We start from the raw sequence: 12,500 nt of genomic DNA, 5'->3' as shown, positions 1-12,500 counted from the left end.
TACACAAACCTTTCCCAACTGTCTGTCGTCTGCTGCTAGCTTAGGTGAATGCTCCACAAGGGAGCGATATGTTCACGTCTTATTTCGTGAATTTTATGGTAAAATTATCATTAAGTCAATTTTAAATACCTTTAAATTTAACAGTATATTATTTTTGTTCTTTTCAATTGCAAAATCAAATATATTTTACGCAAATCATAAAATTTTCTTACGAGGAAAATAAACTTTTTCATGTTATCGATTTCACGAACGTAGGCCTCATGGATTTTGCAGTATATATATTTTGTAATTTTGTGCATTTAAAATGAACAATATCCACTTAAATTTGCCTTTAATAAAGAAGGTTTATGAAATGAACAAAACGCTTTCTTACGGAATTTCAGCCAGGAAATCAGCTGTTAGGTCACGTGATCTTCTCAACCAATCATTTTTAGCGGCGTTAATTCTCAGGAATTTGGCCTCAATAAGCACCATAGATCAGATATAAGGGATCAATTTAATATAATTATATATTATTTAGATTTTAGCATGAATATGTGTATCAAATAACCCAAGATAAAGCGAAAAATCAATAGAAAACGCAGTTTAAAATTATTATTGTTAGTGCCTGATTATTTTCCGTTTTCTCAGATACTTATTGCTCCGTTTTCTTTGACAGCTCGCTTGCACCGAGGACTCGCCAAACTGTGAGGACGGTTGCTATCGCTTTGGTCTCAGCTCTTGCCCTGGTTGCTATCTTCCATCTGGCGAAGCTTGCTGAGCATCCCGTGGACAGCAATGCAATAGACAGTAAGTAGAACTAGAGATTAAGTAACAGTAAACAGTAAGTAGTCGTTTACAACCTTCCCAGAGGTTTGTATGGAGGAATTAAATGAAGAAATTCACTGTGTATTTTTGGGTGTATGAGTAAGGACGGGATTGGGTGACATACTGGCTGGGTGTTGACTGGTTTATTGGTGGTTCCTTACTGCATGAACGTACGTGTTGTTTTAGATTTAGCTGGCCTTGTGCCAGCACGGGCTCTTGCTCCCAGAGCAGCCCGTAACTGAATGTACAGAATCTTCGAAGATATTATTGGCCCGTGAGGGTGGTAAAGTAACGTCTACACACAGACAGGGGAAAACAGAGGTAACGATTCGGGCATCTGTGTTTGTCGGCAGACAAACAGAATGGCGATTGTGAGAGAGAACATAAACGTACAGTGATAAAACATATATCAATGGAAAGGCCAGGAAATTCTACTTGTGGCCAGTTGCATGAGATTCGAGACAGATTAATGAATACAATGCAGTACCATAATATATGTGAAATGGCGAGACGTTTGGCGTCTTCACAAACAGAAACATACATACAGTTTGATACAGAAGATTCGGTGGAGCATTATGAGTACATGATTAGAATGCTTGCTTGGCAATGCAAGTAGTGGTGATTGTACATATATCAAGACAAAAATGGTTAGGGAGAAACAGACGGAAATATTGTATGGTAGAAGTTTCGTTCCTTCAGAGAAAGAAAACGAGATGCTCTTGTTTTGTCTTGTCCCCTCCGATGGATGACGAACACACGAACACACACGTGTGTTTGGAAGAGACGGCGTCGGGGCTACGGTCTCTTACAATACTCCCCCCCAAACCCACCGCCAAGCAAGGCATCGATGCGGAAATCGTCTTGCTGACAATTGTAATTGGCTCGAAGGGCTTGGGCAGGAGCGGGTAGGAGGCTGAAGGGCGGTGCCGGCCGGCAGGAACTCGAGGAGGACGGTAGCAGGTTGAAGGGTGACGTCGGATGATCCCTCGGTAGCCAGCTGGAGGGGGACGGCTGAAGGATGACGGCGGCTGATCCTTCGGTAGCCGGCTCGAGGGCTGAAGGATGACGGCAGCTGATCCTTCGGTAGCCAGCTCGAGGGGGGCGGCAGCAGGCTGAAGGATGACGTCGGCTGGTCCTTCGTTGGTCAGCTCGTCCGGTACGAGTGCGGGGGCGGCTTCAGGTTTCCTGGAGGAGGCGTCCAGGGCTCCGGTGGTGGGGTGGGTCATCTCGGAGGGTCGGACATCTACTTAGAGCCCGGGAACGACGGGAAGCGGCGAAGGGTCTGTTGGTGCGTGGGTCGTCATCTTGGGTCGGCCGGCTCCTTCGGGTCACTCCGGGGTCACCAGTGTAAGGACGGGATTGAGTGACATACTGGCTGGGTGTTGACTGGTTTATTGGAGGTTCCTTACTGCATGAATGTACATGTTGTTGTTGTTTCAGATTTAGCTGGCCTTGTGCCAGCACGGGCTCTTGCTCCTAGAGCAGCCCGTAACTCTATGTTGATGATGAGTCTGTGAGATGGGTAGGTTAGATGAAAACTTTATTATGATGCATGAAAGTGATTTTGGTGGGGGTGATTTTGAAGTGAAAAGATTTAACAGGCAAGGTTGCAACCTCTTTGAACCCTAAGGTACCCATCAGATGAGGATAAAAGTATGATAGCAGTGAGTGTTGGCTAGTGGGAGAGGCTAACAGATGGGGAAAAAGAAGAATTTGAGTAGTAGGCACAGGTAGCTAGTATGCTAGCTCGTGATGATCTAAAGTCATATTCCTTGTCCGGTCCTAATTCTTGTGTGTGTATGTGTTGTGTGCATTTGTTGGGTGTTGATTGTGGTGGATGAAAGGTGATTTGGATAGGGGAGAGAGTGATTTCTAAAAGAGTCAGTAGTTAGAGATGAGATGGAATTGCTTTTGATTTGTTGTCTGGGTCGGTCTGTTGTGTCTGATTTAAGAACTGGGAAGGAGAGTGGGTGGTTAAAGCTAAGAATTCTTTAGAGTTACCGTGGTGGTGGGCAGGAGCATAGGAAGCCTGCAAATTCGTGAATGTTTGCCAGTATGTGCTTTGTTATTTGGGTAGCTGTTCTTTCATTTCCTTCATATCTTGTTCTTAACTGTTCTGTTTCTGTACAGTCAAGAAGGTAGTGTTCCAGGGGTTCTTCTGGGATTGTTTCACAGTACTTGCATGGTTGGGGGTTGTCTACTATTCTTTGCCATGTGCATTGGTATCCTAGCCTTAGCCGATGGATTATGGCTGCTAGGGCCCGTGACATGTCTTTGGTTATACTGTGTGGTTTTAGGTTTACGGTGTCCATGTACCATTTGGCGGTTTTTGAGCCACCGAAAACATCTCTTCTGACTTTGCTTTCTTCCTGCAGTTGGCAGTGTGCTGCTGCCTTGTTTTTCAGTTGTGTGAGCGAGGGGGTGATTGTGACACTAATGTTGCTGTGTAGCATCCCACTTTCTAAAGAACCTGCTTCTTCATTTCCTTGGATACCCACATGGCTCGGAATCCAGTTTAGTATTATTTGCCTGTTCCTGTTTTGATGGAGGCTTGCGATTGCCCATATGCTTGATAGAAGTCTGATGTTTTCTTTTGCTTTTTCTTTTGTCATAGCCTGTATTGCTCCTTTTGAGTCAGTATGAAATGTTGTGTTTCCCTGCCTATGCTGAGAGTCTTCTAGAGCTTTTGCAATGGCAATTAGTTCAGTTTGTAGAGTGGAGGCATTGTCTGAGAGCCTTCCAGCATCCTTTGAGGGTTGTTGAGTGGACCCCAGCTGCTGCTGCTGCTGGGATGCTGAGATCTACTGATCCATCCGTAAAATATTCATTTGTGGCTGCAGTTTTCCTGATTGCCTCTTGGACTGCTAGCCTTAGCTGTTGAGCAGTGCATGCTTCTTTGCTTGCAGGGAGGATCGTAAAGGTTATTTTGAATAGTTCAGGCTCCCAGGGTGCTTGTTCTTTGTACTCTGTGATTGGCGTGTCTTCCTTGATTGGGGCAGCTTGATTTTGCATTTCTACCCTCCTTAAAGCTGCTAGGAGGTCGCCAGCATATGTCTTGGGGGGTCTAGTTCCTCGTGAAGCTCAGTCTTTTTCTTGATTTCTCTCTTGAGTGGGCAGTTCCTGTTACCTTTCAAGGTTTTTAGCAGTATGGATGTGTTTCTCTGATCTATTCTGTGAGTTAGAGATTGTGAATTTGTCTCGTTTCTCAAGACACACAAGTTAGTCCAATTGGGTGCACCTGTGATGAGTCTTAAGGCATTGTTCTGGATTACCTCGAAGCTTTTTTGTTCTGTGTTTGTGAGGTGAGTAAGGACAGGAGCTGCGTATTCAACAGTTGGCCTTATTGTCTGTATGTAGAAAGTTCTGAGGGCATGGTATACTGCTCTTTGTTTTAGAGAGGTGATTCTTCTCATGGCATGGTTCCTGCATTTGATTTTTTGCTTGAGTATTTCTATTTCTTTATGTGGAGAGCGTTGTTTGTTGATATTTACGCCTAGGTATACAAAGTTTTCTACCCATTCAATGGGTTCACCCATGAGTTGTATTTTGTTTGGATTTAGATCATGTTTAATTGCCATTGCTTTGGTTTTTGCTGTATTGATTTTTAGACCAAGATCTGTACAGCTATTTTCAATTTGTGTTACTGCAGTTTGCATATTTTGGTAGGATATGTACCTGTGTGTGCTCACTAAGCATACATTGTCTGCATATATGAACATTTCAACTCCCTCTGGGAGGATGATTGTGGCTACATTTTCCATCAATACATTGAAGAGGAAGGGGCTAAGCATTCCTCCCTGTGGTGTTCCGTTTTCTAAGTTCAGAAAATCTGAGCTTGCTCCTAGGAGGGTGACTCTGGCTTGTCTGTTTTGCATGTATCCTTTGGCCCATGCTAACAGGTTTCCCTTAACTCTTTTGTCCACCAAGGTTGCAAGGATGACGGCTGTGCTGGCTAATTCATAGGCTTTTTCTAGATCGAGAAAAATTACAATTGATTTTCTGTTGTTAATTGTTGCCATTACATCTGCTAGGCATTCTTGTGTGCCTATTCCTTCTTTATAACCATATAGTCGATGATGTAGTGGTCCTGTTTTCCATAGGAGTCTGTTTAGTACCATTCTCTCTGCAGTCTTTTCTGTGCAACTGATGAGAGAGATGGGCCTGTAGGAGTTTGGTTCCTTGGGTTTGGGAATTGGCTGTGTGTTTTGTGGATTCCACTCTGTGGGTCTGACTTGCTCAGTGTATGTTCTGTTGATTATGTGGAGATGTACTTCCTTGGCTGCTGTGCCCATATTTTTCAGCATGCTGTATGTGATCATATCTGATCCTGGAGCTGTGTTCTTTCCTTTTTGGAGAGCTTTGTTCAGCTCATTCATTGTGAATGGGGTGTCAGTGTCGTCAGGCTCATTGCACGCTGCGTTGATAACTAGCCATCTCCCTGGATCTAGTGTCACCTGCCTTTCCCTTGTGGTTGGTGGCAGATGTGCCGTTTTGGTCCTGTCAGTGTTCAGAATCTTCGAAAATGTTATCGGCCCGTGCCGGCGGTAAAGTAGCGTCTACACACAGACAGGGGAAAACAGAGGTAATGATTCGGTCATCAGTGTTTGTCGGCAGACAAACAGATGGTGATTGTGAGAGAGAAAATAAACGTACAGTGATAAAACATATATCAATGGAAAGGCCAGGAAATTCTACATGCGGCCAATTGCATGAGATTCGAGACAGATTAACAAATACAATGCAGTAGCATAATACACGTGAAATGGCGAGACGTTTGGCGTCTTCACAAACAGAAACATACATACAGTTTGATACAGAAGATTCGGTGGAACATTATGAGTACATGATTAGAATGCTTGCATGGCAATGCAAGTAGTGGTGATTGTACATATCTCAAGACAACAATGGTTAGGGAGAAACAGACGGAAATATTGTATGGTAGAAGTTTCGTTCCTTCAGAGAAAGAAAACGAGATGCTCTTGTTTTGTCTTGTCCCCTCCGATGGATGACGAACACACGAACACACACGTGTGTTTGGAAGAGACGGCGTTCGGGAAGGACGGTCTCATATGTATTTGTCATGCAAGGATTTATTTACATATATATATATATATATATATATATATATATATATATATATATATATAGAGAGAGAGAGAGAGAGAGAGAGAGAGAGAGAGAGAGAGAGAGAGAGAGAACATGTTTCCATTGTTAAGTGATGATATGTTGACCCAATCATGCTTATTTGATGGGTGTATTATGTAAAATCTTCTAAAAAGATAAGGACGTTCACTTTTCCAATGAAGTATGCTTGAAATATATGCTTTAAGTGCTAATTAACTCATATTATTAGTATTGAGTATTGTGTCTCAAAAATTTCATTTGCACAGGTTTATGTAGAGCACATATGTCAAGAAATTAGATATCGGAAGTGATAGCTATCGAATTTGCTACTTTGTGAATTATTTAAGTGAAACAGCTATATTATTTTTATCTTTTTTAACTTTCAAATTATCTATATTGACAAAGTTCTCCCTCGCCCCGAGTTAGCTACGAATAAAACGTGCTAACTATTTTCTAAAATGTCATGGTTTATCTTTTGCTCTTTCTTCACCTAAGTGAACGAGTTCATATGAAGAGATAATGCATTAGGGGCAAGACTTAAATCCAATATACATTATAGTAAGGCGTTTTAGATGAAGCAAATGCATCTGAGATGTCAAATCTAGGCAAGAGTTGTTTACTGACCCTTCACGTCTGCTGTTTATCAAAAAAAAAAAAAAAATCCCGGTAGTTTCTGTTGTGGGGTGCAAGACTGAAGAACTAGCATAAGAAGTTTGAACGTTTTTCGACTCTGAGTAATGCCCTTTTAATAGTCGGGGAGGCAGCAGTAGATATTCGTATTAAATTGGCATTATTGGTTTGATTTTTAATGTAAATATATGGAGTAAATTTGCATATTATATAAAAATGAAGTAATTTACTTTTAATATGAAAAATATTTTCATGTTGGGTATTCCATGCTGTATCAACCGTTTCAACAAATTATTATTATTATTATTATTATTATTATTATTATTATTATTATTATTATTATTATTATTATTATTATTATTATTATGCAGATGAACCTTATTCATATGGAACAAACCCACTGGAGCCATGGACTTGAAATTCAAGATTCCAAAGAATATAACATTAAACCAAAGTCCTTGGGATTATGAGCACATTTAAATAACATAATGAATAATGCTAACATACAGTGGATAGTTATAACGCAGCGGGTATGATGCTTTGTTAACCATATTCAGAAACTTGATGGCAGAATTGCCTTAGGAATAGTAGACGAAACAATGTCTATGTTTGTTCATGTCAGTTCAGGCGATAATTCCCTGAAGTTGTTATGAAGTTCAGTGTGTGACTGTTGATAGAACATGAATGAATGAATGTGTAAACATTTGCTGATGTGTGTATACATATATATATATATATATATATATATATATATATATATATATATATATATATATATATTATTTACATCAATTCATAAAAATGAATTTCAGCAAATTTATGTTAATGAGCTCTGATGTATCTTGTAAAAATGAAAGCTAATACTTTGATCAATTTTGTCAAAACATTAAGATCAGAGCTTCTGACATCCAGACATTTATTACATTACAGCAAAGGTAGAGCAAAAGATTTGAAGTATAGTGATTTAATGTTGTCACATAATCTCAAGATATATATATATATATATATATATATATATATATATATATATATATATATATATATATATATATATATATATATATATATATATATATATATATATATATATATATGCATATATATATATATATATATATATATATATATATATATATATATATATATATATATATATATATATATATATATATATATATATATATATATATATATATATATTTATATATATATATATATCTATATATATATATATATATATATATATATATATATATATATATATATATATAATATGACACTGGTAAAGCTGAGAACTCAACTTTAAAACTTAGTACCGTCAGGAATCTGAAATAATTAATTGGCGTTACCTGTTCAGAGCAAATCATGGAGTGGAAACGTTTTACAATGCTGGCTAATTGGTAAAGTTTTAAGTTTAATCAAATTCAGTCTTCTGCTCTGCTGACTTTTCAGCGTAATACCTCATGGTATGTATTTGTTAAGACCATTAGCTACTTTGCTTTACATTCGGATAAACGATAAGGGTGCATGGATACTACCTAGTGGATCGCTTAACATTAACTCTGTTTTACCATTGACTTAAAAAGCTGTGACTGACACCATTCACATAGCCATTGGAAACTAAGATATAAATTTGATGTAGGAGCCCTGATTGACAAAGGCAAAAGCAGAAGTAAAAATTTATATATAAAATATTAGATTTTTCTTTTCATGGAACTAACTGCATTTGAAAGGCTATCTTTGACATTTAATTGTTTCCTATATGAATACTGTCTGCGTGGAGAAAGTGTCCAAAATCAGCGTGCATGAAAGGATAGAGATTTTATTGTTTTTAATAAAGTCAGTACTTGCTCAACACTTATAAAAAGGGACCTCTGACAAAATGTGCTGAATACAAGAGAAATGACTAAACAAGCTCATTTTAATCTCCTTGGCTATGTAGGATATTGAACAAAAGACGGATGTGTTAAGAAACGGCCCAAGATACAGTTGGTATCAGGAAGATGAACCTGTGGCACCAAATGTTCAATTAAGCTCTTTTTCATCATTAGGATAAGTTAAAAACTTCCAGCCATTAACAGATAAGGAAGAAATAGTAGATGAAATATGTTCAGTGCCTGGTGACCTTGTCTTTTTAATAAATTGATGCTGTGACCTGAAATGACGAACATTCTTCTTTCAGTATGCACAGTATTTCCTGACGCCAGGCGGTAAGTTATTCTGCTTTGCAGGTATAAGGCAATAGCTATCTTTAATCATTTCATTTTTCCTTCGACTATGTATATTGAGACATGTCTTTACTTTCAGATTCTGCCCAGTCATCCGATGCCATCGAAGAGAAGTCGAACAGTGCGGCAATCTTAAAGTCCAACACCGGAAAAGTCTATAGGCAACCTGAGAGGGTAGAAGGTGAGCTTTTACCAAAGTCCCTGTTTCTTATGATTTTAATCTTTATTACAAATTATTGTGAATTACGGGCAAAATTTCAGGAGTAAAATGTAAAGCAGCAGAAATTAGAACATCATAGGGAAAATTCATTTGATTCAGTCAGAAGAATAAGGTGTTTTTGTTATTTGGCAGTCAATGTGAGTCATGCTAAAATTTTTTAAGGAGAGTGTTCATATGAGTGATTGCTAATTGATATACTTAAAATAAAGTGCTGAATACCCTTTACTGGCCAATTTACATTTGATAGAGTCCTGTTTGGAAACACTAAAAGAATTATTTGACAAATATCATTAAGCAGGTTTCAGGTACTCAACGAAATGTATCACATTCCTCTGTCATATGTTTAACAGTATTTTTTTACAGCAATGATGATATAACTAAAGTACTATAGATAATAACAAATTCCAAAAACTAGATAAACTTTGTGGTAATTCAAGCTTGCGTCTTTGAGTCGTAAGTTATTAAGATATTGCGTAGAAGCTGCTTGACATCATAAGAAGCATCTCAGTAGAGTGCTAATGGCTGTACAACATGAAAACTTTAGTTTATTTTCTAACTATAGCTTTAAATACAATTTTTTACTATTTTATTAATGAAAATCAAAAGAAAACATTGACCTGGAAACACCAAATTCATTTATGACAACTTTCTGCCAACATCCTTTCAATTTATTAACATGTGAACTCTTTGCTGTCCTCAATGTTGATTAGTTTTAATCACTACTGCATTGTTACAAATCTCCTTCTCCTTCAGCAGAACAGAATGGAGAAGACTGGCGAGGAGGCCAAGCATTTGCAGAGGCTATCTTAACAGCAGGCGGGAAGAACCCAGTCGCACCCATTCAGGACATGCTCGCTCGAGCGGGGCACAATGCCAAGATCCACCCTATTCTTGGAGTACCTGTCGCTGCAGACTTCCTGGAAAGAGACATCGAGAGACTCAACAGACTGGATAGGTCCCGTGCCAGACCAGCAAACGCCACTGAGATCGAAAAGACTCTTAACCTGGTGAGGGCAAAAGCCGAGTCTGACCGAAAACTTCTCAACAGCAAGGAGCTAAGACTTTGGACTCCTGGTGACATTCCCCTTCGCGTGTTGCTCGTAACCACTTGGAGGTCTGGGTCAACTTTCTTGGGTCAGGTTCTGGCAAATCATCCTGCTGTCTACCACCACTACGAGCCACTGAGTCCAAAGGGAGTACGGCAGATCAGATCTGGTCGAGACGCCATCCAAGCTCAGCAGTTGCTTCACCGTCTCCTGGACTGTCGTTACTCAGGGTTGGATGAGTACCTAAATTATACTCGGTCTCATGCAGAAGACATGCTGGGGCATAATAAACCCATTTGGGAATCTTGCAAACGTGGTCCAAATACTAATGCTTGCTACAATGCCACTTTCTTATCTAAAGCTTGTGAGATGTTCCCTATCCAGCTTGTCAAGACAGTTCGACTTCGCCTGAACTTGACGCAGCTCTTCCTTAATGATGAGAAGATGAACGTGAAAGTTGTATTTTTGGTGCGTGATCCAAGGGCAACTATGAGCTCAAGATACTCATCGGTCTCTTGGTGTACTGATAAGCCTGACTGCTCATCTCCAGAAGTTCTCTGCTCTGATCTTCAGGGTGACTTGAAAGTAGCAACAGCCCTAGAACAACTGTACCCTGACCGATTCATCATGGTTAAGTACGAAGAGATGGCAACGAAGCCACATGAGCAGATTCAGCACCTTATGGAGTTCTTAGGTATGGAATACTCTCAGGACATTGCAAAATATGTAGAGGAACACACACAGAACGACCAGCAGAACCCATGGAGCACAAAACGCAAGTCATCTGACCGTGTCAACATGTGGAAGAAGCAGTTGCCCCTGCAGGAAGTTCACGCCATCCAGAACGCTTGCGAACCAGTCCTCAAGACCCTTGGTTACGAGCTGGTTGGCCAGTGATCACCTACCCCAAGTAATCGTAAAGGTCTTATTTAGCATATGTAGTGAGACTCTGCATTGCCTCCCTTGCAGTGATCAAGACCCTTTCTAAAGCAAAGGCGTAGACCTCATTCCTCTCAGGTTCACCTCTTACAGGAGACATCACGCCCAGGGAGGAGGAAGACTGAGATAGGTTGTCTTACAGCCATGTCACACAAACAGTTTTAGAGCTCGGGCTTCACTTCCAGCAATCTCCATGCCTTTTGTGTTCTGAAAATATTTGCTAAGTGCTTCACAGACTCTCTAGGAGGCAGAATGTGCTTCATTACTTGCCAGTTGTGCCTCACCTGACTTTCTAATGAACTAGGCTGTGAGCAAGGATTGTTTCAGTTTCCAAAGAGTGCAAATAGAATGATTTAACGGGCCTTTCTTTGTTCGTTGGTGTAAATAATTCTTGTTTTTTTTTTCTCTCATATTTAAATGTGCTGTAAATTGAATGGTCAAAATAGAAAAAAGCCTGAAAGATGTTTCTTTGTTGTTTGTAAAATGCAAGATGATAAGGAAATAATATCCATCAATTGACTAATTTCCTAAGAATTCTGAATCTGTCTGTCAGTAAATAGTACATAAGCTCTGTCCAAAACGAAGCTCATTAGTGAAACTTTATTATGGGAAAAGAATGTTATTTATGGAGGTTAAATCAATTATTTCGGCTTTGATGTACTGTGTATTAGGAACATGTTCTGAAAACCTGTTGATCTTCAACTTTTGTCATGATTTCTAGGACGTGAAGTAACTTTATTCTCAGCCAGTTTATCATCTTTGAATAAGGAAGGTCATTTTACCCTTCAGTGCTCTCAATAAATTCATATTAATTCTTAGATTAATTTAAATTTTAAACACTTAGCACTTTTTTTTATAGTAGAGTAAATAGTGATTCCATAGGAACAATAGTCTATGTATATAGTGTACATTCTCTCTGAACATGACACTGATGTGTATTGTACTTTTTAACGGAAATTTTGTGACGTTGCCATTTTTGAAAGATGATTATGTATGGAAGAAAATACTTATCAGTTACTGAATAAGCTTCTCTAATTTTATTAGGTGGAGATAATTTTTCTGGTTATTTTATTTAGTCATTTTTAATTTCATAATACTTTTTCATATTTTTTTATGACACTGAGTTCTGTAAAAGAACATTCAGTTCTGTAAAGGAATATGTATCATATTTCAGTATTCCAAAATACAAATAATCCCGGTAAAGTATAGAATGTAAATGTTAGCCTTGCTTTAAAAAGGCTAGTCATTTGTAAGTCTAAGTCTGCTTTATGTGGTGATATTAGACTGGTAATTATCATATTATCTATGGAAATTCTATTACTAATAGAATTTTCATTCCTGTGAATGGAAGTATGGTTTTGAAATCAGCACTTGATATAAAGAGACTAATTAATAATCACTTTATTCGAAATATTTTTCGACTTAATTATCACTCCTATTTTGACCATTAGGGAGAGATTACCATAGAATGATAGAAACCTCAAACTCTGTGATATAGTCTTGTAA

At 38.6% G+C, this 12,500-nt stretch overlaps 2 protein-coding genes across 6 annotated transcripts in view; one reads left to right on the top strand and one right to left on the bottom strand.

Annotated features, from left to right (window-relative positions):
• Positions 1 to 65, bottom strand: part of LOC136855378 (solute carrier family 35 member G1) — a 138,240-nt gene extending 138,175 nt beyond the window's left edge. The window contains exon 1 of one of the 2 annotated variants that reach the window (XM_067132312.1): positions 1 to 65. This exon is cut by the window's left edge and continues 50 nt beyond it. The gene's annotated coding sequence lies outside the window, so the exon portion shown is untranslated. The other variant, XM_067132313.1, reaches the window with a different exon arrangement.
• Positions 1 to 12,500, top strand: part of LOC136855377 (carbohydrate sulfotransferase 1-like) — a 129,271-nt gene that overhangs the window by 115,859 nt on the left and 912 nt on the right. For 2 of the 4 annotated variants that reach the window (XM_067132310.1, XM_067132308.1), the window contains exons 2-4: positions 659 to 789; positions 8,869 to 8,970; positions 9,766 to 12,500. The exon at positions 9,766 to 12,500 is cut by the window's right edge and continues 912 nt beyond it. In XM_067132310.1, coding sequence (XP_066988411.1) covers positions 659 to 789; positions 8,869 to 8,970; positions 9,766 to 10,952 — 1,420 coding nt within the window. In that variant the 3' untranslated portion in view covers positions 10,953 to 12,500. Of the gene's footprint in view, positions 1 to 658; positions 790 to 8,868; positions 8,971 to 9,762 lie in introns of all 4 variants that reach the window. The other 2 variants (XM_067132309.1, XM_067132307.1) reach the window with 1 other exon arrangement.

This window comes from Macrobrachium rosenbergii, chromosome 31 (genome assembly GCF_040412425.1).
Source record: "Macrobrachium rosenbergii isolate ZJJX-2024 chromosome 31, ASM4041242v1, whole genome shotgun sequence".
Lineage (NCBI taxonomy): Eukaryota > Metazoa > Arthropoda > Malacostraca > Decapoda > Palaemonidae > Macrobrachium > Macrobrachium rosenbergii.
The sequence above is the reverse complement of the archived record's forward strand: the minus strand, read 5'-3'. Positions and strand labels throughout refer to the sequence as shown.